Raw genomic sequence first — 23,835 nt, forward strand, 5'->3', positions numbered from 1 at the left:
TTGAGTACATTGTTACATTCCTATTACTCACAAAAGCAGCATAGGGAAACTTTAAACCAGAGGTGTCTAAACTCGGTCCTGGATGTCCACTCTTCTGCAGAATTTAGCTACAACATACCTGGAAGTTTCTGGTATGCCTAGTAATACCTTAGTTAACTGATTCAGATGTATTTAATTAAGGATGGAGCTAAACTCTGCAGGACAGTGACCCGCAGAGCAGGATTCGACACCCCTGCTTTAAACAATCACTTTTTTTATTCAAAACATTGAATGCGTTTAATTTGTGTATATTGAAGTCTGTCAGTGTGTATTGTATATAGAATAACCAACTGTTAGTAATTTTTACTCTGTTATTTTCTGATTTTAAAGGCTCATGGTGAGACACTTCATACACACAAGAAGGGTGTGCAAGCTGGCCTCCTAATACGAAGACTACGATGGTGCAATGCAGGACAACTTTCTCCTTTTAAATGTTCAAGAAAAAAAGGACTATAATGGACATGTATGTGTGTTTTTTCAAGCTTTTCTCAGTGGTTGTTTCCCATGAGGAATGAGTGTATTTTCAGCTTTGTTTGACAAGTTTCTTGGCAGTTTTTTGCTACTTTTGTGCCCTTGTTGTATACATATACTGGCATTCATATTTTATTAAAACCCTGTTTATAAGCACTGCAAGAAAAAAATAATTTTTAAATGTTTCAAACAAATGTTGTAGTATATATTTTTTTATTATCTTGATCTAAAATAAAGTTTACATTATCATAACTAGAAAATTTATGTTAAAAATGTTTTACTTAAGTTGAAACAACAAATATTGTAAAGTCAAATGAACTTCAATAAAACAATTCAGCACTAGGCAAGATTTAAATTAGTGAGTTGAAGCCTAGTAATACCTTAGTTAACTGATTCAGATGTATTTAATTAAGGATGGAGCTAAACTCTGCAGGACAGTGACCCGCAGAGCAGGATTCGACACCCCTGCTTTAAACAATCACTTTTTTTATTCAAAACATTGAATGCGTTTAATTTGTGTATATTGAAGTCTGTCAGTGTGTATTGTATATAGAATAACCAACTGTTAGTAATTTTTACTCTGTTATTTTCTGATTTTAAAGGCTCATGGTGAGACACTTCATACACACAAGAAGGGTGTGCAAGCTGGCCTCCTAATACGAAGACTACGATGGTGCGATGCAGGACACCTTTCTCCTTTTAAATGTTCAAGAAAAAAAGGACTGTAATGGACATGTATGTGTGTTTTTTCAAGCTTTTCTCAGTGGTTGTTTCCCATGAGGAATGAGTGTATTTTCAGCTTTGTTTGACAGTTTCTTGGCAGTTTTTTGTTACTTTTGTGCCCTTGTTGTATACATATACTGGCATTCATATTTTATTAAAACCCTGTTTATAAGCACTGCAAGAAAAAAATAATTTTTAAATGTTTCAAACAAATGTTGTAGTATATATTTTTTTATTATCTTGATCTAAAATAAAGTTTACATTATCATAACTAGAAAATTTATGTTAAAAATGTTTTACTTAAGTTGAAACAACAAATATTGTAAAGTCAAATGAACTTCAATAAAACAATTCAGCACTAGGCAAGATTTAAATTAGTGAGTTGAAATGACTTGTACTTTTAAGTTGATTTAACTTCAAATTTTAAGGCAGCCACAAAACTTACGTTTTTTAAGTTGGAAGGGGTGAATATTTTTTTACAGTGTAGTTTCATAACAGAAGAACTGTAATTGTTTTAGTCATGAAAAATCCCACCACAATATAATTTCCACCACATCTCACATGATGTATTGTGTTTAATAGCATTTAGAGATTGAAAAAACAATGGTGGAAATTACATTAAGAAAAAGAAAATACTCTTAATTTAGATTATTTTTGCAAAATAAATACTGAAGTGTTTTATTTTTCATCTCTCTATTTGTTTATCAGTTTTAAATACATAATTCGTATTTAATGAAGGGAGGAGAGGAAAGGAAAGAACCCATGGCACATTAAAAGAAAAACACTCTTTGCATTTATACTACTGTATATACTACATCCTGCATACTGAAGTTAAACTTTGAGTGTAAAATTTAAAAATCTTTTCTTATATAAATGGCTCTTTGGGCACAGCATGGCAATTGACAGAGTGCATACTGGGGAAGTTGAGCTCAAAGATTGGGGAAATTAGATGTCACAAATATCGATTTCTTTATTTCAAACACAACGGGTCAGAAACTTATGGACTAAAGCCACAATAGATCCTCCACTCCCACTGAGAGTGACACTTCAATCTATGCTTCAGGGTTGAACTAAATGAGCACTCTTTCATCACCTGTTTTTGTTCCCGCTCTTTTGTACTAAACTTGTATTTTACATCAATCTTAGATTGGAGATGCCATAAAGACCTTATTAACGGAGATGTGAAAGACAGTCACCAGACAAATAGCAATTTTCCTGCAGGGAAAATATTCTTCTCTGCTTATAAAGTTAGTAACTAAAATAAAAAGAATGCATAAAAACACACTGAATAACCTCTGCATTTAGTGCAAAATCCAAACTAAAATAGTCAGGGCGTTGGAGGACGTTGATGAACTGAACTCATTACGCTGCAGAGGACAAAGGAAGTGCTTGTTTTAGCTGCTGCTAATCACGCCCCTCAAAATGAGGAAGGTTGTGGGTTTGCAGCCTTCTCCACTGGGACACTGTCCAAATTCAATCAGGATCTTTCAGTTTTTAACATCAAGAAAAAGGTAGGAACATCATCAACAGTAGACCTACTACAGTCTAAGTAACATCAATATATATATATATATATATATAACACCTCAGACAGGTCATGCATCTAAAAGTCATTACATGCCAGAAATGAACTGTATTCAAGGAAATGTGAGATCCACGGCATTATTTCATAGCTGAATTTCCTGTCACAGCAAAAATGCTGCCACATTAATCAAATTGTTAACTATTATGAGGAAATATTCCTACTTGCACGACATTGAGACAAATGACCCGAAATATTGTGCGTGCCATCGTTGAATTATCTTAAAAGAGACTACGAAGCATTTTTCGTGAAGCTTGAAAGATTAATTTACCTTGCTAATCAGTCCTCCACATTTTTGCCTCCCCCCCCCTTAAAAGTTCAATAATCAAATTAGCATTTTCTAATTTTTTTCCAAAATAAGACAGGTGGTGTGGAGATCCTGCACTAAACCAGCAGCCATGTGCTATTCAGAAAAAGGGCAGAACGCATTCCAGACAATCACCAGAGCTTTATCTCATCTCCGTCCGATTACAGAGTAAATGGGATGAAAAATTGCCCTCTATCTGCATTGTGCGCTCATATGGCCAAACCTCAAAACTAATCTACAGCGTATTGTTTTAGACTCACACCGCATTCTGCTCAAATCAAAGCAATATCATATATCAGGGGTGTTTGTAGCCTCTAGAATATCAATGAGGGCACCCTATCTGTTTTCATTACCCTGATACGCATTCATTACCGCGTGAATTTAAAGTCTAAGACGCGTGGCATTAAATATGCAAAGTCAGAGCCTCGCTGTTCAAAAACCATTTCAGAAGATCCTGTGGGATCTTTTATTGTTGACCGTTCCTTCTGCATTTAATGAGGCCCCTCTGAAGCATAGAAAGCCAATGAGCCGGTTTTACACCATGGGACTAAGAGTAAACGAGAAAGTGCTTTGAGAAAGAGAGGAAGTGAGGGCATGGTTTCCTTTCCTCTCTACTCTTCCTCCTCATCCTCCTTTCTCTCCCACTGTTTGCGTTCCCATGCGCTCGTGGCCGTCTGGAGGGTTTGTAATCCCTGTCGCCCCTCTCGTGCACCTCATGATTACCAACAAGAAAAGCCGGAGACATGGGCAGAGGCCACGATAAAGAGCCCACATGTGCAGGGGGGTTGGCATCTGTGTACAGAGTCTGGACTGGTAAGATTACCCTTGTATTATTGTCTGGAGACAGGTGGAGGAGAGCTGTAAAAATTCCTATTTATTATAATATTGATAAAAAGGGACATTTAAAGTTTAGCTTTGTATATTGTACAGAACACATCATGAGTTTAAGTGTGATAATTCCCACAGAATCATTGCACAGCTAAATGGCATTTGCCATAATGCAACACTTATCACTTGTCAGTTTAATAGGGTAACCTTAACAGGACGAAACACAGTAAAATACTCCTTTATATAAAAATGTCAATAAGTAAAAGCCATTTTGACGGTTCCTTTATTTTCCAAGACATTATTTTCAAGAACGTTTTAAGTAATACTTAAAGTACCTTAACTCCCAAATAATATAAAATATGGGATATATTATTAGCATGGTAGTACAATTTCGATACTTTGCTGCCATTGATATATGGAGAAATATTTATTTTCACTGGTATAAGAACATTTTAAAGGACTTAAATTCCATTGCCATTCAGACAAGCATTTTGAAGCTTCAAGCAAAATTCAAGTTTTTTCCCGCACTGAACAACAGAAAGTGGCATTAAAAAACACACACACTGTATCAAACATATGACCAAATGTCCATGTTAAAACATTTACACAGACTGGAGAATTAATTAAATTTGATATAATCAAGGCAGAAAGTGACTTTTTCCAGCACCTGTGAAGATAATTAAACATGTAGTTATGACGCAATAAATATTTTAAGTGCCCAAACACATGTTGCACTAGTGTTATTTTAACATTTATATACTAATAGTTTTTATTAATATACAATTTTTTTCCCAGATTTAGTTACATTTTATGTTTTTATTTATTGCTATCTAGTAATTTTAGCACTTTACATTTAACTTATATCAGTAAGTTGCCAAGGCAACATTGCACTTTTCTTTTTTTAATCTATATTTTTATATTTAATTTTATTTCAATTAACAAAAAAAAAAAAAAGTTAATAACCTTGAGTGACACCGATTTCACTTTTTTGGAAATGCACCTACAAGCCTAATGGTCTATACTTAACAGTTTTATTATAACATTACACTAAAACATTAAAAATATACAAATTTTCTAAGACATCAGGGTAATTTTCTTGCATTACAAAGATGCGTTTTCCAAGATGGGTAGGAATTTTGAGCTTCAAGTATTCAAGATTTAAGCTGAAATACATTGAAACTAGACTCTGGATTTATATCAGTATATTTATTAAATTATATTTTATATTATAAGTTTCAGGACCTGGTTTTGTACCACCTCATTGCCCCCGTTGCATTTTTGCTTGAACTTTAGGCAGATTCACACAATGAGAATCAGATCTCACCTTCAGCACCATCATTACCACTTGCCGGAGTCTCAGACGATGCACAACACAGAGGTCATAAATAGCTGAGATGGCCAGAACAGTCACTCCCTGCTCCTTCCACAGTAAAGCGGCCGCAGCAGCACCCAAACTCCCAGCAAGCCACAGCGCTGTCTGCCATTCAACCCTGTCCGAGTGTGCTGTGCTGGCCCTGAGACGGCAGTACTGGGCATAACAGATCAGGGACAACAAGAAGCAAAAAGCTGCACCCACATCTGCTCGTCCCACCACCCCAGCTACTGCTTCAGTGTGTATGGGATGAGAGGCGAAGAGCAGACCCGCCAACAGGCTCCACGGTCCTCCACCCAGCAGAGGGCGACAGAATGCAGTGAAGAGCGCAGTGACGCAGCAGTGCAGGCCCACATTGACCAGGTGGTAGCCCCGGGGAAAGAATAATACTTTTCTAGTCTGTTTCAGTGGTAGTTAATACATCAAGCCTTCAGTACAAGTGGCGCAGTTTCCTGTGACCCATATCTCTGTCTATAGAGCTCTCTGTGACTCCATGAGAAAGCCTGCACTTGTTTTCGACTCAGGAAACACAATGCTGGGAAAGTGAAGAAATCGACGGCTGCCATCACGCTATGACCCTTGAAGTGAGGTCACAAACCATCAGACGCCACATATCACAAACTTTACTCCACATATTGCCATTTTCTTTATTGTAGTGACAGTCTTATTAAAGTGCCAAGTGAAGAACAAATACAATTAAAAATGCACAATATATAATTCTATAATATAGAATACATAAATACATTCAAGAAAATTTGCTTTAAAACGTTTTTTTATCTAAATCGTATTAGATTACACATTAGATGAATCTGCGTAGCCCTTTGTGCATTTCTAGACAGTAGATCCTGAACGTTTCAGAAATGGACCAGTGTTTGCAAACAATTGTACATTATTAACTCTTATCTGGATATATGTAGGTGCTTATATCATGTACATTTGATCATGAGGTAATCTTGTCCTAATTGGGCAACGGCAAATCAGATTACTGTGAATATAGTTTGGTCCATTATGAACAGCTTTGCTCCGAGGTCATAACGGAAGGTATTAGCAAATAGCATGTACTGCTCTAAAACTATTACAAACAAACTCAGAAGCAAAATATGTAGACAGACAAACAAACGTGCCCTGTGTGTTTAGATTTTGTGTGGTCCAATCAAATGTATATAAGCCAAGATGCTCATCGGTAGACAGCTGTGACACTGAGCACTTGACAAATACATTCAAGAAAATTTGCTTTAAAACGTTTTTTTATCTAAATCGTATTAGATTACACATTAGATGAATCTGCGTAGCCCTTTGTGCATTTCTAGACAGTAGATCCTGAACGTTTCAGAAATGGACCAGTGTTTGCAAACAATTGTACATTATTAACTCTTATCTGGATTTATGTAGGTGCTTATATCATGTACATTTGATCATGAGGTAATCTTGTCCTAATTGGGCAACGGCAAATCAGATTACTGTGAATATAGTTTGGTCCATTATGAACAGCTTTGCTCCGAGGTCATAACGGAAGGTATTAGCAAATAGCATGTACTGCTCTAAAACTATTACAAACAAACTCAGAAGCAAAATATGTAGACAGACAAACAAACGTGCCCTGTGTGTTTAGATTTTGTGTGGTCCAATCAAATGTATATAAGCCAAGATGCTCATCGGTAGACAGCTGTGACACTGAGCACTTGAGTGTCTCCAAAATATTTAAGTTTTATAGCGAAGGTCTATGTCTCCACTTACCATTCCTTATTTGACCCAAAGATAAGCAGTGCCTGAGAAAGCTGGTTGTTTTGAATAGCAGTAATGAGGCTGAGTTATGTTATGAGGTTTATCTGTGGACCTTGAGGAGGAAACACACTCAAGTTGTGACGTCCTGTAAATGTACGTTTTCCTCAAATCCAGAAAGTGTCATTTGTCTCCTCGAGGGACTGGAAAAATGCAGTCCTATCTTGGAGCATCTATCCCTGCTCATTGACAATACACTTTACACCACATACATTTGAAGTTTTCAGCTTCCAGTGTTTATAATCTCTATAAATCACTCGTGAGTCGCCTCACAGTCACTGAGAGTTCAGAAGGTTAATGCAGTTGACTGTGAGGGTGGCTTGATGTACAGTCATTATTCAATTCCAACATAGCCTGTGAAAGTAATCGGATTGAACGTGCCATTGAGGGTACAAGAAGTAGTTATGTTGTACATTGTTCATAAGCAGTTATGTCTCATTGCAGTTATTGTACATATTCTCAAAATAAAATAGTCGTTGGGTTTCCAAAACACCTAATCGGCCCAGAACTTTGATTAGATATAAACATTGCAGGTAATCAAATACATACATATTTATATTGATTTAAAATATTAATAATAATAATAATTTCATAAATAAACGAATGTGTTTGTATTAAATTGTTATATTCACAAATAAAATTGATTTAATAATAAAAACAATAATGATGATGATAATGATTATTATTTTTATTATTATTATTATATTAGGTTTATTATTATATTTGGTTTATTTCTATCAAATTTTCATGACTTATTACAAACAAAATTATTATTACAAATTATTGCATCAATACTATATTATTATTATTAATAATAATAATAATTATTATTTTTAAAAGATCGTATTCTACCATGTCAAACAGCTAAAGTACAGCACAATAAAGCAGATGTGACAAAAACATTATTATTATTATTATTATTATCATCATCATTAATAATTTTTAAAAGATATTATTCTACCATCTGTCAAACAGCTAAAGTACAGCACATTAAAGCAGATGTTAAGAGAAAAAAAAACTGCATCGCACCTCATATTGGCAGATTAGTGCCGAGTATTGGAGCGGGACAGAGCGGTTTTGCATCCCTGCACAGGGGAACATGGCTGCAGTGTTAATCTGACACTAATAAGATTACAGGCATATCATAGAGCCAGAATATTTTAGGGGCACAGCTGGAGGACAAGGTCTTAATGACTTTAAACCTGTCCCAACAGAGATGTGTGCAACCCTCGTGTTTGTAGTTTTAACAAACTCAGTAATGAAAAGCAATCAGCTGTATGACTGTTTTAGAAAATAAATGAACTAAAATGTTACTTAGCTTAACATGAAGCAGTAACTATAAACACTGATGTTTTCCAACAGATTCAAGCAAATCCCATTTGCAGTCTTTACAACCCCTTGCTGGCAAGTATTCATAAATGCTCTATAGAAAACAATTCTGGGGAAAATTGGCATCAAAAACACGCTCATAAATGTCAGCGCATTCACAAATGCTGGACCACTATGATGGATTGGTTTAATTTAATTCATACTGGCAACAAGAGTTCTCTATTTCTTTAAAGAAATCAAGTGTAAAAACATCCATTAGGCCATAAAGCTAAATTATATGATGTAGTTTGTGAAGCATCTCCTCAACAGAGAATGACAACACAAAATAAGCAGTAAAAAATCTAAAATACAATTGCTAGCACATTCTTCACTGCATTCACTAAAACCATGATTTCTTAAGGTGTCACTGACATTTCAGATTTTTCTAAAGATTTGAACCCACATCCACATAGCCCAGTCCATATTTCAGTTGTTGAGGAGACGTCAGTGTTGTGTACGGTACACAACATCTGATATACCTCATAAACTCATTACAGCAGAAATGCCTGATCCTTTCTCTCATATGGCTTCTGGCTATAACATCACCACCAAATCACTGAGCGCTCCACTTTTAATCAGAAGCAATATCTCATATCATCCATCTGAAAGGTTAAGTATGCAACATACACACCACCAGTCAAAAAAAAAAAAGGCCAAATTTATGTTTCTTGTGATCTGAAGGCTTATGTTTAAATGCTTTAAATTAGATTTGTAGACAATATAAAGTGTCTACATAAGAATGTTTTTACAACAAGAAACTTTTGATTGTTTGGTCACGACAATGTAAATTAAAGCATTTTTTTTCTGTATTATTGACTTATTTAACTATTTTGATAGTTAAAGGGCATCTTTTAACCAAGAAAAATCAATTCAGTGCCACCATTCATCAACATACATTCACAATAAAAGGCATCTATAGGGGTCATACAGTGAACAAAAGCAAAAAAATACTGAAGCAAAGAGGCAGTGATCAAAGCCACTAGGCACTCACAGCTGGCCAGATGTTAAAGCCAACTCTGGCATGAGCATTTAACTAGGCCGAGATCTTGATTAAGATTTAGCCCTCTTGTCTACTGGAAACCATTCATGAGCGCAAAAAACTTATAACAGCCAATCGGAGCGCACAGTTTTTTTCAGCCATCAAAGGCGCTGGCGGACTGGGGTGGAGCAGGGAAACGGTAGTGTCCTTCAGTGCTGGACTCTTTCATCTGCTCAGAGAACACATCCTGATTAGTCCAACAACAGCTAGAGGAGAAAAGCTTGCCAAAAAGGCCTGATATAAACATACAGCGACAGCATGCAGTGATCCAGGGCACTTAATTAGGCCAAAATATTACAGTTCCTTGAATTTAATAATGTTAACAACTGTGAAAAAAAGACGTTTTACCATAGACACTGCAAACACACACACACAAAATAAATAAATAACTTGAAAATGAGATTTCGCTAGAAAAAAAGTAACATTTGTGGCAAGTTTCTCTTTAACAAAATAAATTAATAATGAAGTAGATAAAAACTAGATACAGTGCCCTTCACCAATATTGGCACCCTTGGTAAATGAGCAGAAAAGGCTGTGAATTTTTTTTTTAAATGAAATTGAATTAATTTAACCTTTTGCTTAAAATATTAACAAAAACAAACTGCTCTCATTGAAAACAAACGATTGCAAACACACCACAGTTCTATCAAAGCACACACACTTTATCTTTGTTAAATGTGTGTGCACCACAATTATTGGCACCCCTATGAATTCATACAAGAAAAATATTTTTAAAGTATATTTTCATTGATATTTTACATTTTTAGTACACCTGGGTGACCGGGAACAGGAAATTGTTCAACTATGACCTCATGTTTCACAGGGGTATAAATATGAGGTAACACATATAGGCCAAACTCCCTTACTCATTCATCACAATGGGCAAGACAAAAAAACAACATACAGTAGTTGTGATGTGCGGCAAAAGGTTGTTGAGCTTCGCGAAATGAGAAGTGGCAATAAGATAGCAAAAACACTGAAAATGCCCATTTCCACCATCAGGGCAATAGTTAAGAAATTCCAATCAAATGGAAGTGTTATGAATCAGCCTGGAAGAGGATGTGTGTCTATCTTGTCAGGAGGATGGTTTGAGTGGCCAAAAAATCTCAAAGGATCATAGCTGAAGAATTGCAGCTGTGAAGTTAGTTGGGTCCACATACAGTAGTTGTGATGTGCGGCAAAAGGTTGAGCTTCGCGAAATGAGAAGTGGCAATAAGATAGCAAAAACACTGAAAATGCCCATTTCCACCATCAGGGCAATAGTTAAGAAATTCCAATCAAATGGAAGTGTTATGAATCAGCCTGGAAGAGGATGTGTGTCTATCTTGTCAGGAGGATGGTTTGAGTGGCCAAAAAATCTCAAAGGATCATAGCTGAAGAATTGCAGCTGTGAAGTTAGTTGGGTCTTGGGGTCAGAAAGTCTCCATAACTGCAATCCGACATCACCTACATCACCACAAATTGTTTGGAATGGTTTCTAGAAAAAAAGCCTCTACTCTCATCCAAAAATAAACTCAAGTGTCTTCAGTTTGCCAGACTTTACTGGAACTTCAAATGGGATCGGGTTCTATGGTCAGATGAATCCAAAATTTACCATTCCTTATTTCCAGCTTTTTGGCAATAAACACCAGAGGTGAGCTTGGCGCACACAGAGAGGTAGCCATATGGAAAAGTACCTCATGCCCACGGTTAAATATGGTGGTGGGTCTTTAATATTTTGGGGCTGTTTTTCTGCCAGAGGACCTGGACATCTTGTTAGGATATGGCATCATGGACTCTACCAAATATCATCAGATATTAAATGAACATCTGATTGCCTCTGCCAGAAAGCTTAAAATGGGCCATGGTTGGACAATGATCCAAAACATACATCAAAATCAACACAAAAATGGTTTACTGACAACAAAATCAAGGTCTTACCCTGGCGATCCCAGTCTCCTGACTTGAATCCCATAGAAAATTTAGAGTCTACCAGCATGGACCTCAAAATCGGAAGGATCTGAAATTTGTATGTATGGAGGAATGGCCTCAGATCCCTTCCCCATGTATTCTCCAAACTCATCAGTCAGGAGAAGATTCAGTGCTGTTATCTTGGCAAAGGTAGGCAGCACAAAGTACTGACTAAAAGGATGCCAGTAATTGTGGCACACATATATTTAACAAAGATATTTGTTTTTTGATAAAACTGTGTTGTGTTTGCAATTGTTTGTTTTCAGTGAGAGCAGAGTTTTTTGTTAATATTTTGCACAAAAGATAAAAAGGTTAAACAATAAAGACATTTTTTCATAGCCTTCTTTGCTCATATTTACCAAGAGTGCCAATATTATTGGAGGGCACTGTAAGTAGATAAACAGACAGATAAATAAATAATAAATAGAAAAATAAACTGGAAAAATAATAATAAATTAAGGTAGATACATAAATAGACAGATAAATAGATACATACTGTACATTAATAAATAACTATACAAATGGAATAATAAACAAAGAAAATAATAAAATGTAGAAAAATAAAGTAGATAAACAAATACAAGGATAAATAATAAATAGAATAAACAGACAAAATAAAAAAATAAAAAGCAAAACGTTTTTCAAAATGATACCAAGGAACAGAAAAGTTACCCTAATTGAAGCATCACTATCTATTCTGCTTTTGAGAGAAAAATACAGATTGCTCACATTCAAACTCAGAGACAGCAACTGCAGATAAAGTGAAAAAAAATATGACGGCCCTCATATAAACAGCACTGACTCACAATCATTTGAATGATCTTAACAAACCCAATGAGTATCTGTGATTCTTCTCACTTTGACAATTGATCTGAGAAATTCCTCGCTACAGCAGAACCGACACTCATCTCCAGCACAAGCCATCTGGACTAATATCCCAGAGCGATGTCATGTTAATGGAATAGCCATTTCACTCAGCACAAAGAAGTCTTGTTAGCGCAATGATGGATGATGTCCATAAGAAGCCCAGTGGCAGAGGTAGCCACAGAGAGAACCGCAGTTAAAGGAAATCAATGCTTTATAAAACCACTGCAGTTCAGTCAATCAGACACATCGCCTGGCTGTACTGAGGATTTAAAATAGAGTATTTCACAGCTTAAAAGCTCTGACACTTAAATAAATCAAGCCTAATTGAGTAACTAATTAAGAAACTGAGAGCAGGTATGTGTTATATGCTCTGAAACCCTTCAGAAAGTACAGCCACTTACATTTAAAACACACTTAAATGTCCTTTAAATGCATTGGATAACAAAATAACCAATCAAGTAACTTCTGCAAGCAAATAAAGTAGACCATTTTTGCCATTTTTACAAACATTTTAAGTAGCTGGTGCTAAGTTTAGTTTATCTCACTCAAAATGAAAATGAAATGAAATAAATAATAAAATAAAATAATGAATAGAAAATAATATAATAATATACATTTTAACATTATTGTATTATATTAAGTGGGACAACAAAAATACTTTACATCTTTTGCAAACCTGCTACTGTAAAAGCCCTGATTTCCTCACTTCCCATAGTCCAGACCCTGTAAAGTCTCACCGTCTGAACACTGTGATGGATGTTGAGCTGCACATCTGGAAAAGTGTGAGCTTGAAGTGTTTCTTGGCCCTCCATTGAGGTGCTTTTAATGAAAATATATATGCAGGCCTTCCCTGCATATAAAATGTGAATGGAGCACAAATGCTCTTACCAGGCAATGACTGGAGCTTTAACAGTGATCGTTTTCATAACATAAATGGCTTCTATAAAATCCAGTTAAAGCTGGATTTATAGGGCCACCCAACCGGGCACCAGTGCCTGGATCCGGACTGTATTGCATTTGAACAAAAACATGTTCAAAATGTACATTACAGGGAAGTAACCAGGCAGTGAAATATTATTAACTGCATATCCTATTCCCCATCTTCTGTTGTCTGGATAGGCAATAATTGAGTCTGAGGAGTTAATGAAAAGCTATTGTCTACATTGTCTACTCAGCGGTGATAAATGATGGCCCTGATTAAATTCTGACAGTGCCCGGTTCTCCTAGCAACAAACCATGTCTGTCTACTCACTGCCTATTTGTGCAAATCAAAATGTAATCTACAAGAATCACCCCAGGGACTGATGCTAATTTGATGGTTCTTTTGAATTCTGTTGCTTCCAGAGCATGTGAGCAGAGCGGAGCGGGGAGCGGAGTGGTAATATTTCCTTAAGAGCGCAGAGCGCCTTTCTGAATATTCTGCTCCGCTCGCTCAATACGCTCAGCGCCGCTCGCTCAACCCAGAATGCCGTTTGGCGAATAGAGCGGAAAACGTAGCGGAGCGGTGCTTCGCTCACATGCTCTGGTTGCTTCTAATGATCATAGATGGTTTTACTCCATTCCTGCAAAATATATAATATAATATAATATAATAGCACTGGATTCTAAAATAATAAATCAAGTATCTTCTGTAAGCAAATAAAGTAGATCATTTTTGACATTTTTATAAATACTTTAAGTAGCTGGTGCCAAGATTAGTTTACCTCACTCTTAAAAAAATTAAATAAAATAAATGTGAGAAAATATAAAACCAAGTAACTTTTGCAAGCAAATACACTACACTCTTAAAAATAAAGGTGCTTCAAAAGGTTCAAGCGATGCCATAGAAGAACCATTCAGTCAAAGGTTCTTTAAAGAACCATCTCTTTCTTACCTTTTTATAATCTGAAGAACCTTCTTTTGCCACAAAGAACCTTTTGTGAAACAGAAAGGTTCTTCAGATGTTAAAGGTTCTTTATGGAACCATTTAGACAAAAAGGTTCTTCTATGGCATCGTGAAGCACCTTTATTTTTAAGAGTGTAGACACCTTTTTGTTGCCATTTTTACAATTACTTTAAGTACCTGGTCTCAAGTTTAGTTTATCTCACGATCGATCGATAGATAGATCGATAGATAGTGCGGTGACATAATAAGTGCCAAATACTTTTTTTGGCCCACATAGTTATTTTTCACTATAACCTTTACAGTATATATTTATATAAAAATTCTTACTCTGTATTTCAGAATCTTGCTCTCGTCTTGCATCTGTATGATACATGTCTGGTGTTATCAGGAGGAGCGAGGTAAGCTGGTTATCTGGATGTCACAGTGACCTAAAAAGCTCCCACCTGCTCGAGGAGAAGACAGCTGAATGTATTCAGACTCCAGTGGGGAACGAGAGTAACAATGAAGTGTACAGATCCATAAATGAAGAACAGCGGGTTCTTTTGGAGCTCTTGCATTGTCCGGCTGCCCCAGACTAGTCATTAAAAACACAAAACTCACAAGAAAGAGAACAAAGCAGAGAATGAGGGCAAAAAAGCCTAGACCTATTCATCACATTCCATTCTTCATCTGTGTTCCTCATCCATTCCTCTTTGACCTCTCTTTCTCTTTTTGTAACACTTTTCAGGACATCCACTAATTGGCACAATCCCACAACAACCTCTTCCTCTAAAACTCCACATAAGCTCCCAGAACAGCGAACACTCATAAGGCTTATGCATGTTAGAAAGCTGCCATGGCTTGTATAGAGCTTGTGTAATATTCCACTCATCTGCCACTTATTCTTCTATTAAACACCACAGGGAATCTTCACTGAGTGAGGCAAGAAAATGTCTTGTAGTTGTAAATAAGCAACTGAATGTTTTCAGGAACACAAATAGAACTTCCAAGGAAGTTGAGAGTACAGTGAGGAAAAACAGTCATTTAGAGCATTTAATGCAGTTTGTAAGCCAATATCTTTGAGTTCTGGTTATTTATAGGAGACAAAACTACAAATATGTGGACTTGAAGGACTTGACAGCCAATTAGCATCCACTCAACTTCATAGAGCACAAACATTTAAAACAGCAGATGGGGTGGAAAAGCAGCTTGTCAACTCCTTGCATTTTACTTATAGTAGTTTCAGCTTTTTATTAGATGAAACTGCAACTATTTTAGCATCTTAAATGCAAACTGGAATCCACATTCACTTTGAGTTGACAAGAGAGGTATGGAAGATAATGACTAAAATGAGGAGGAAACGAGACAGAAAGATGGGAGAAAAAAAAAAAGAGCGAAGAGATATTAGATTGTGGCTAGACGTACAGCTGGATCATAGTATTCTAATTTGTGCAATGTGCACTGCAAATCTTTGCAACATATCGAGCGGTAGAAATGTCCATTTCATCAAAAACTGACAGATGGTGTCTGAGAACGGCCATGAATGTCATATCGGAGAGATATTCAGAGCTCACACACTCCAAGACAGATAAACACAGCAGGCAGGAGTTTATCTAAATCCCACTCTGAAATATGGTTTCTTTCCGTTTATTGAAATCAAATGAGGCCAGATAAAACACAAACTCCAGGACCTGATGGTGTGATGTTACTAGAGCCAGACACCGCATGAGGAATAATACAATCTGTGAGCCAGATAAGAGAAAAACAGCATTGAGGAATGAGCAGGGGGTCCTTTTCAGCTCATGATTTGAAAAATATGTCTCAAATCAAGTTAAAATCAAATGTAAGGTAAACATTACATTCTCATCATTTATGAAAACTAGATTTGAAAAACTAGTCAGTTTATAAAGAGTCATCATAATTAGCAGAGCTGGGTAAATTACAAATTGTAGTCTGTTTCTGATTACACACTGAAAACTGTAGTTAGTAATGTAATCTAGGTTACTCATTTTAGGTATTCTGACTATTTTTAGATTACTTTTTATTCAAAAATATGTTTTAAACATATCATTAAACGTATTGATATACAAAAGCAAAGGGAAAGAAAATATATTCCTTTTTTTATATTATCAACATAAAATGCATTAAACATTACTTTACAGCAGGAAGTGGGGTTAATGTAAGAACTGCAGAGGGTTTGCGAGTTGATAAAAAGCAAATAATTAAAAAAAAATTATAAAAATGTAAAATGAAAATCATTTAAACACTAAAAATGTTTACCTGCCTGTCAATCGGACCATTAATGACATCAGAGAACTGTAAATATGCAAATATGCTGTTAAATTATTTGAAACAACTTACTCAGAGACATTAAGTAAACATTTTATTTTAAGGGGTCTGGCTGCTAAAAATGGGAACCCCTGCATTATATGAAGAAAAAAAACATTAATAAACATGAACAATGACATTTAAAAATTCATTAAAAAAATCATGAATCATTTACTGCGATTGTGTGAATAATATGTAATCCATAAAAAGTAACTGTAATCTGATAATGAGCATTTAAAAAAATTATATACTCTAATTACAAGTACTTAATTTTGGAATCTGATTACATAATCCAGATTATATGTAAGCAGTTACTACCCAGCACTGATGGTTAGACATCACAACCATGAACATATAAACATATGACCAACCAATCAAAACAGAGGTCATTTACATAAATGTACAGTATGTAAATATCTAAAACAGACAGAAAGGTGGTAGAAAATGGACTTATAAAACACAAAATACTACATGTGAACTTCAGGGAACACTAAATTCTGCAAAAACTCCTCACTGCCTGTCTGACATTTCTCTTTCTCAAATGCGTGCACACAAACCCTCCGCACCTGAACGATAAATTAACTGTATCATCTGACCGGTAATGGCATTGCATAGCAATGAGAGCGCTGCAGACAGTGAACCTAAACAAGTCCTCATATCACGGAGATCTCTTTACACGGCAGGCGAAACGCTCTATGCGCCTCTTTATCTGGGGGAAACACAGGAAAAGCAAACAGATTGCTTCCGGACTGGTGATGAATTGCAGACCCTAAAAAGATTTGGATAGTAATGATATATGACCCGAATGTGGTTACTAATGATGCCCTATCGCTCAGAGCAGAATAAAAGCAAAAACACAAAGCAAAACACAAGCCCCCTCCCTACACACACAGCATACCATTAAGATAATGTAGGTTGAGTGATGCAGTACAGGTCATATGTATAAAACGATGAAGCTGCAGCTTTCCCTCAGGGAAGGTTACTTGGATATGGGAATTTTTAGATGCTTTCTTTGTTCTTTGGAAAACAAATTCTCAATTCGGAGTGTCCATATCACAAAAAAAGAGCTAAATTTCTCCAAATGTTCACAATACTCCTTCACAGCTACATCCTAAAAAAAAATACTGATGGTCTATATAATAGGAAATGCATTAATGGCTCAGCGCTAGAAAGTTACAGGTGTGAGAAATACAGCAGAAGGCCTTTTAAAACCATTACATTTCCTTCTCGCCTTTTTTGCTTTTCTTTTTACGAAGTGAGAGGCTATAAAAACCTCCCCTCGAATTAGCCATTCAAAAACGACATGCCTTTTGAAGCTGCAGTAATTACCTAGAAATGCATTTGAGCTGAAGTGTGTGGAGAATTTGTCTGAATAGACTAGACGCGATGATGGACTTTGCCACCATGCTCTGTGACACAGCCTAATGAATCTCTATTGAACTCATAAAGCAGCTGGGCATGGAGATGTGACATTTCAAGTAATTTAAAAAATCCATCCAGGAAGGCAAAATTAGAGGCCCTCATTAAGTTGCAGGTAGCTTTGGCAGAATGCGCATGAATAATGTCAAGAACAGAGAACCATTAGCACAGATCAAGCTGGCAAAAAAACAACAACTCTAACAGACTTTGTGAAAAATGTTTGATTTATAACTGGTCATGTGCAAATTTTATTTCTTTGTATTTATTAATTTATTTTGCAGCCAGCTTGATTTTTATTTTTTTGTATAAAAAAGCAAAATTACTACGGTATACTGAGGAAATGAAGAACAAAAACCATTTAAACCATTTTTCTAAATCGTTTGTTTATTACCACAAATAAAGCTGACAAAAACTGAAAAACTCATACTTTACATACATTTTTTTTTGTGGTTTTTTTTTTTTTGCACATAAAAACCTGAACTACTGAGGAAATTAAAAACAATCTAAAACATTTTTTGTTGTTTATTCTCACAGATAAAGCAAACAAAATCAGAAAAAAAAAAATTATGAAAAATCCTACTTGCTGGAACACTATCAAGAAATATTGATGATTTTTTTATAAATAGCCATGCATGCATAATTCATTAATTTTATTTTTTTTGCACAAAACAATCAGAACCACTTTACTGCACAAATTAAAAACAATTTAAACCAGTTTGTTCACTATTTGCATATTTAAAAGTTTATGCAAGACATTATTTACAGAGGGATCCAAAAGTCTGAAACCTCATTGAAAATATGGGATTCATAATCTAATTCAAACCAGGGAAATAAAGTTTTAGGATTTTGATAAATGTAAAACACTGTGGAAAAATACATTAGAGTCTGCATTATAGGTCACTGGACCGTGACACTGACCATAGTTTGTAATGGAAAAACTGTATTAAACTAGACAAATGCAAAACAGAAGCATTTTCGCTGGTGGTCTTGGACTGTTTATCTTTGGTCCTGCCAGAAAAACAGCACAAAGATTAAAGAAGATCAATACAAGAAACAATCAGCAGCGTTAAACAAGGCTTGGGATTTGATTCAGTTGACACGCTCCCTCCTAACAGATGACCAGGACCACATGCTCCACATGAACCATGATCACCCAGTGATTAACCTGTCAACCAAGCCGCCCAATTATCACGGCATGACACCATGTTGATGGATCCCCTTTATATCCACACACACACACTCTCTGAGCTCAACAGGATTATGATCGTCATCTCTACCTGAGCAGAAGGCATCAATTCATTAGAAGATTTGTCAGTCAGATGCACAGAACTGACATTGAGAACAGAGGATTTATTTTTGTGTACTCCCCTGATTCCAAATTGGCACGAGGCTAGTGCGGAAGCGTTTGAAAGAGAAGAGAACAAAAGACAGAGGAAGACAAAGACAGGAGGAGGCAGAGAGTGCTGAGAGCGGGAGCTGCCGAAAGATGATACACAATCGCCATCGATCACACAGACAGCAAACAGCTACGAATGTGTGTAATCTGTGGGGGCTTGTGAGGGTTTGAATTTCCCCCTACTGTGGCGAGTTTTTATGCCCACCTATGTGTTTGTGGGAGAAGGCAGATGCCAGTGCAATGTGACACCAGTGCAGATAGAGCTCATAATCGCTGGGCTAAAGTGTGTGTGGTCCCTCAGCCCGAGGTTATCATCAATCATTAATGGAAAATATTATGAAGACAAAAACTTAGATATGGCAGTTTGCAAACTGAACTTGTAAATAAGCACTGCAATATAAACAAATTGAATAAAATACGACTTTTTAATCAGTGCCGGATGATCTGATTTAAACAATCTCTCAAGTCTGACCAATGAAACACCCAGGAAGAGATCGTCTGATCAGTTGCTGACTCATGTAGTTATAACTTACAGCCAAGCTGGTTTTATTGTTGTTGGGAATTGAATGAATAAAACTTTAACTCGAAAGCCGATACAGCATTATTGTAAGAACAATGTAGTTTCTGATAAACTGTGGTGTGATTAAATCATAGACAGATGGAACAATGTCATGCTATTAGTAATGTAAGGCTTGAAAACGAAAACAAAATGTCTATTAAAATAAGTAATGTTCAAATAAATATATTACGCAAGTACCTAAACAAATGAATAAAGTGAAACAAAATAAATTATGCTAAAGTAATGCAAAAAAAAAATCTAAACTAAAACCAAAGCAATTCTCAAATAAACTAATGAATACAAAATATTACGTAGATAAATAACTAAAGTACATAAAAAAATAATTAAATGATGCAGTGTGATGGCTTATTAGTAATGTGAGAGAGATGAAATCTAAGTAACAGCCTACTGAAACTAGTTATTTTCAAATAAATAAAAGTGGTAATTAAATAAGTAACTAAAGTAAACAAATAATGCAGTGTGATATTAGGAACGGGATGCAAAAGAAATAAGTAAATTAATTAATATTGCAGTGTAGTGTTATATTAGTAATGTAAGGGATGAAGACTAAAACCAACAGACTACAGAAAGTCAAAAAGAAGTTATTTCAAATAAATAAGTCAATAAATAAATAAAAATCAGTACAAGGCTGCCTCAGTCCGATTTGAGAACCCGAGCAGACAGACACTACAAGACCCACAAAAACCATGAGCCATATAAAGGCCATGAACTCTGCAAACTTTTGGAAAGACTGAATGGGTTACATGTTTTCACATACATTCAAAATATCTTTTGGATTTCAACCATCAGCAACCATACTCTGAGGTCTGTGGAACATTAACCTGGATGGGAAGTTATGCCTCAACTCTGCAAGACCTCAGGACTGAGGTTTTCATCATGTGTGAACACTTCATAACTCAACGAGCGCTCTGCTGAACCCTTTGATCCAGACTTACACTGGTACGACTTCTGTGAGGGAACGTAAGGGGGTTCACGTTTCCAAAAGTTACCTCATAGTGGCACTGACAGGAGTTGTCAGAGTCTAGAGTCCATGCACACAATAAAATTCTGCTTGATGTGATACCATGAATGATTGAGGCACATAGTGGCAAACTAAGAGAGAATCTAATTGTAATTGCATATTCTACTGCATTAAATTTCTGCTCCAGCCACTCACGTTTGAACAAAACTAATGTCCTTTCCTGTTAAAAGAACCATTTATTTGATGTTTCTGGGTACAAAGGGTCAGATCCCATGGTGGTATAGCAACACCAATGCTAGTCAAGCTCAGTAAAGCTCAATAAAGGCGACATGCTCTTTGTTGTAACACTGGCTAGTACGTTCTTTCAAGAAACTCTACTCTTAACTCTGCCTGTAGATGATCCTCCATTGGGAGACTGGTGTCATTGACATGAGGGGTTTCACCCTGATTGTGGATTCAGACAGTGTTCAAATGTGCAGAGTTGGCTGACAGCTCCTCGAAGCTGGCCACAGAAGGATAACCAGTGCAAATCTGCAAGTAATCAAGGCATCAACCCCCAACACACAGCATAGCATCGACACCGACTCCCATAGAGTGTGCATAAATCAATAGGGATGGTAGATTTGAACTTAAAAACTTGCATGTGTTCTACACTGGTGGAATAATACAACACATTAGGGGTCGAGGGGGAAATGCGGAGTGTTTTAAAATGCAACCATTTCCACTGGCAACAAATCAAACCTTTCAGTCACTGACTCGCTCTGCATCTCGTTCACTTTGCCTCTGGCTCACTATAACCACTCAAAATGATTTTAAAATTCATTTTGGTACTTTTGATGAAGCCCATCTGCCTCTCCTTCATAAAATATATCATTTCAACACTGGCTAGTACGTTCTTTCAAGAAACTCTACTCTTAACTCTGCCTGTAGATGATCCTCCATTGGGAGACTGGTGTCATTGACATGAGGGGTTTCACCCTGATTGTGGATTCAGACAGTGTTCAAATGTGCAGAGTTGGCTGACAGCTCCTCGAAGCTAGCCACAGAAGGATAACCAGTGCAAATCTGCAAGTAATCAAGGCATCAACCCCCAACACACAGCATAGCATCGACACCGACTCCCATAGAGTGTGCATAAATCAATAGGGATGGTAGATTTGAACTTAAAAACTTGCATGTGTTCTACACTGGTGGAATAATACAACACATTAGGGGTCGAGGGGGAAATGCGGAGTGTTTTAAAATGCAACCATTTCCACTGGCAACAAATCAAACCTTTCAGTCACTGACTCGCTCTGCATCTCGTTCACTTTGCCTCTGGCTCACTATAACCACTCAAAATGATTTTAAAATTCATTTTGGTACTTTTGATGAAGCCCATCTGCCTCTCCTTCATAAAATATATCATTTCTGTGATGTACTTGTCTGGGTTGTGTGGTTTAAGCGCTCTCTTCAGCCTCCAAACATCTCAAATTACCCTCTTTAAATCAGTCACTCTTCACTGCATCGCTCATGTTGCATCCCACAGCAGTCAGAGCTGAATGACAGTGGTTCGGTTAGAAGAGATTAAAAAAAAGTGCTAAATGTTCTGGTGCCAAAGTGGATATTTGGGATTGTAACAGGTTTAATAGAAAAAAGACTAAAGGTACTAACAGGGTGTGACAAGAGCTGCAAAGTAATGTGAATGCATTGATCTGTTATAAAGTCCAGCAGCCTCTAACTGTAATGAGATAAAGTGTGTGTAGACTGATGTGGATTAACTACACTTTTTTATTATTAAATGTTAAATAATATAAAAATACATAATTAAAAAAAAATAAAATCATATATATTTTTATAGCTGTCAAACGATTAATCACATCCAAAATAAAAGTTTTGTTTACATAATAAATGTGTGTGTACTGTGTATATTTATTATGTATATATAAATACACGTACATACAGTATATATTTTGAAAATATTTACATGCATATATTTATATTCATATAATTTATATATATAAATATATTTAATATACAAAAATATTTTTTTTTCTGAAATATATACATGCATGTGTTTGTATTTATATTTACATAATAAATATACACAGTACACACATATATATTACGTGAAAAAAATGTTTATTTTGGATGTGATTAATCGCGAGTAATCGTTTGACAGCACTAATTATTTTTTTATATATTTTTGAAAAATAAAAATATATTTAAAATACATTTAAAATTAATTATAATATGGCATAAGATGATCATTCCATAGACATGGCTGATTTTGATTATTGCGATACGGATTGCGTATACTGAAAATGCATTATGTTGACTTGAATTCTTTCCCAGGCCACCAATGACCACATACCTACTTCCAAATTGATAAAAAGAGACAATTTCAGGAAAACTCTTTGTCCTAAAACCCCAAGAGCTTTAAGAAAATAACAGTCTGACATTTTAAAAGGCATGAGAGCATGTCTAGAACAAATGATTTGATAAAATAAATGGTCTGTTGCCAACTAATAGTAAGGCCTGTAATAGCAAGGATTAACATCATGAAGACGATAGAAAGTTTATGTATTTTGTTATATTTTTGTGGATGACTAATGTGTGATATTTTACTTTAAGAATTACATAAACTCCATATAGGTAACAAAACAGGTGTCAATCATTATGGATATGAGAGTGAAACAAAAAAAATCAATGTGACCAAAATGCAGTATAACATTTTCATATCAGCTTTAAATTGCTATTTAATTATTTACAATCTGTCAAGACCACACATACGGTGATAAAGCTTGAGTGCAAGTGCGAGTTCTCTTTGACACAATCTATCAATCACAATACACACAAAGGCGCATAATGAAACACTCCTCCTAAAAGCCACAAAGTGTTATACAGTCTCTCCATTGATAAAACACACATGTGCACCAGATAACCATCAAACCGAATGCAACAATTGAGATACTGCAAA

The 23,835-nt window shown here is 35.8% G+C and overlaps 1 protein-coding gene and 1 long non-coding RNA gene across 2 annotated transcripts in view; one reads left to right on the top strand and one right to left on the bottom strand.

The window, feature by feature from the left end:
• Positions 1-448, top strand: part of LOC107571053 (uncharacterized) — a 3,347-nt gene extending 2,899 nt beyond the window's left edge. The window contains exon 5 of the long non-coding RNA XR_001607127.1: positions 370-448. This is a non-coding gene — a long non-coding RNA (uncharacterized lncRNA). The remainder of the gene's footprint in view (positions 1-369) is intronic.
• Positions 1-5,888, bottom strand: part of LOC107571047 (transmembrane and TPR repeat-containing protein 2-like) — a 12,403-nt gene extending 6,515 nt beyond the window's left edge. Inside the window, exons 1-2 of the mRNA XM_016257329.1 lie at positions 5,832-5,888; positions 5,275-5,721 (exon numbers count right to left, since the gene is read on the bottom strand). Of these exons, the coding sequence (XP_016112815.1) occupies positions 5,275-5,721; positions 5,832-5,888 (504 nt within the window). The remainder of the gene's footprint in view (positions 1-5,274; positions 5,722-5,831) is intronic.
• Between the last annotated feature and the right edge of the window lie 17,947 nt (positions 5,889-23,835).

Source organism: Sinocyclocheilus grahami, unplaced genomic scaffold (genome assembly GCF_001515645.1).
Source record: "Sinocyclocheilus grahami isolate Dianchi unplaced genomic scaffold, SAMN03320097.WGS_v1.1 scaffold1543.1, whole genome shotgun sequence".
Classification (NCBI taxonomy): domain Eukaryota; kingdom Metazoa; phylum Chordata; class Actinopteri; order Cypriniformes; family Cyprinidae; genus Sinocyclocheilus; species Sinocyclocheilus grahami.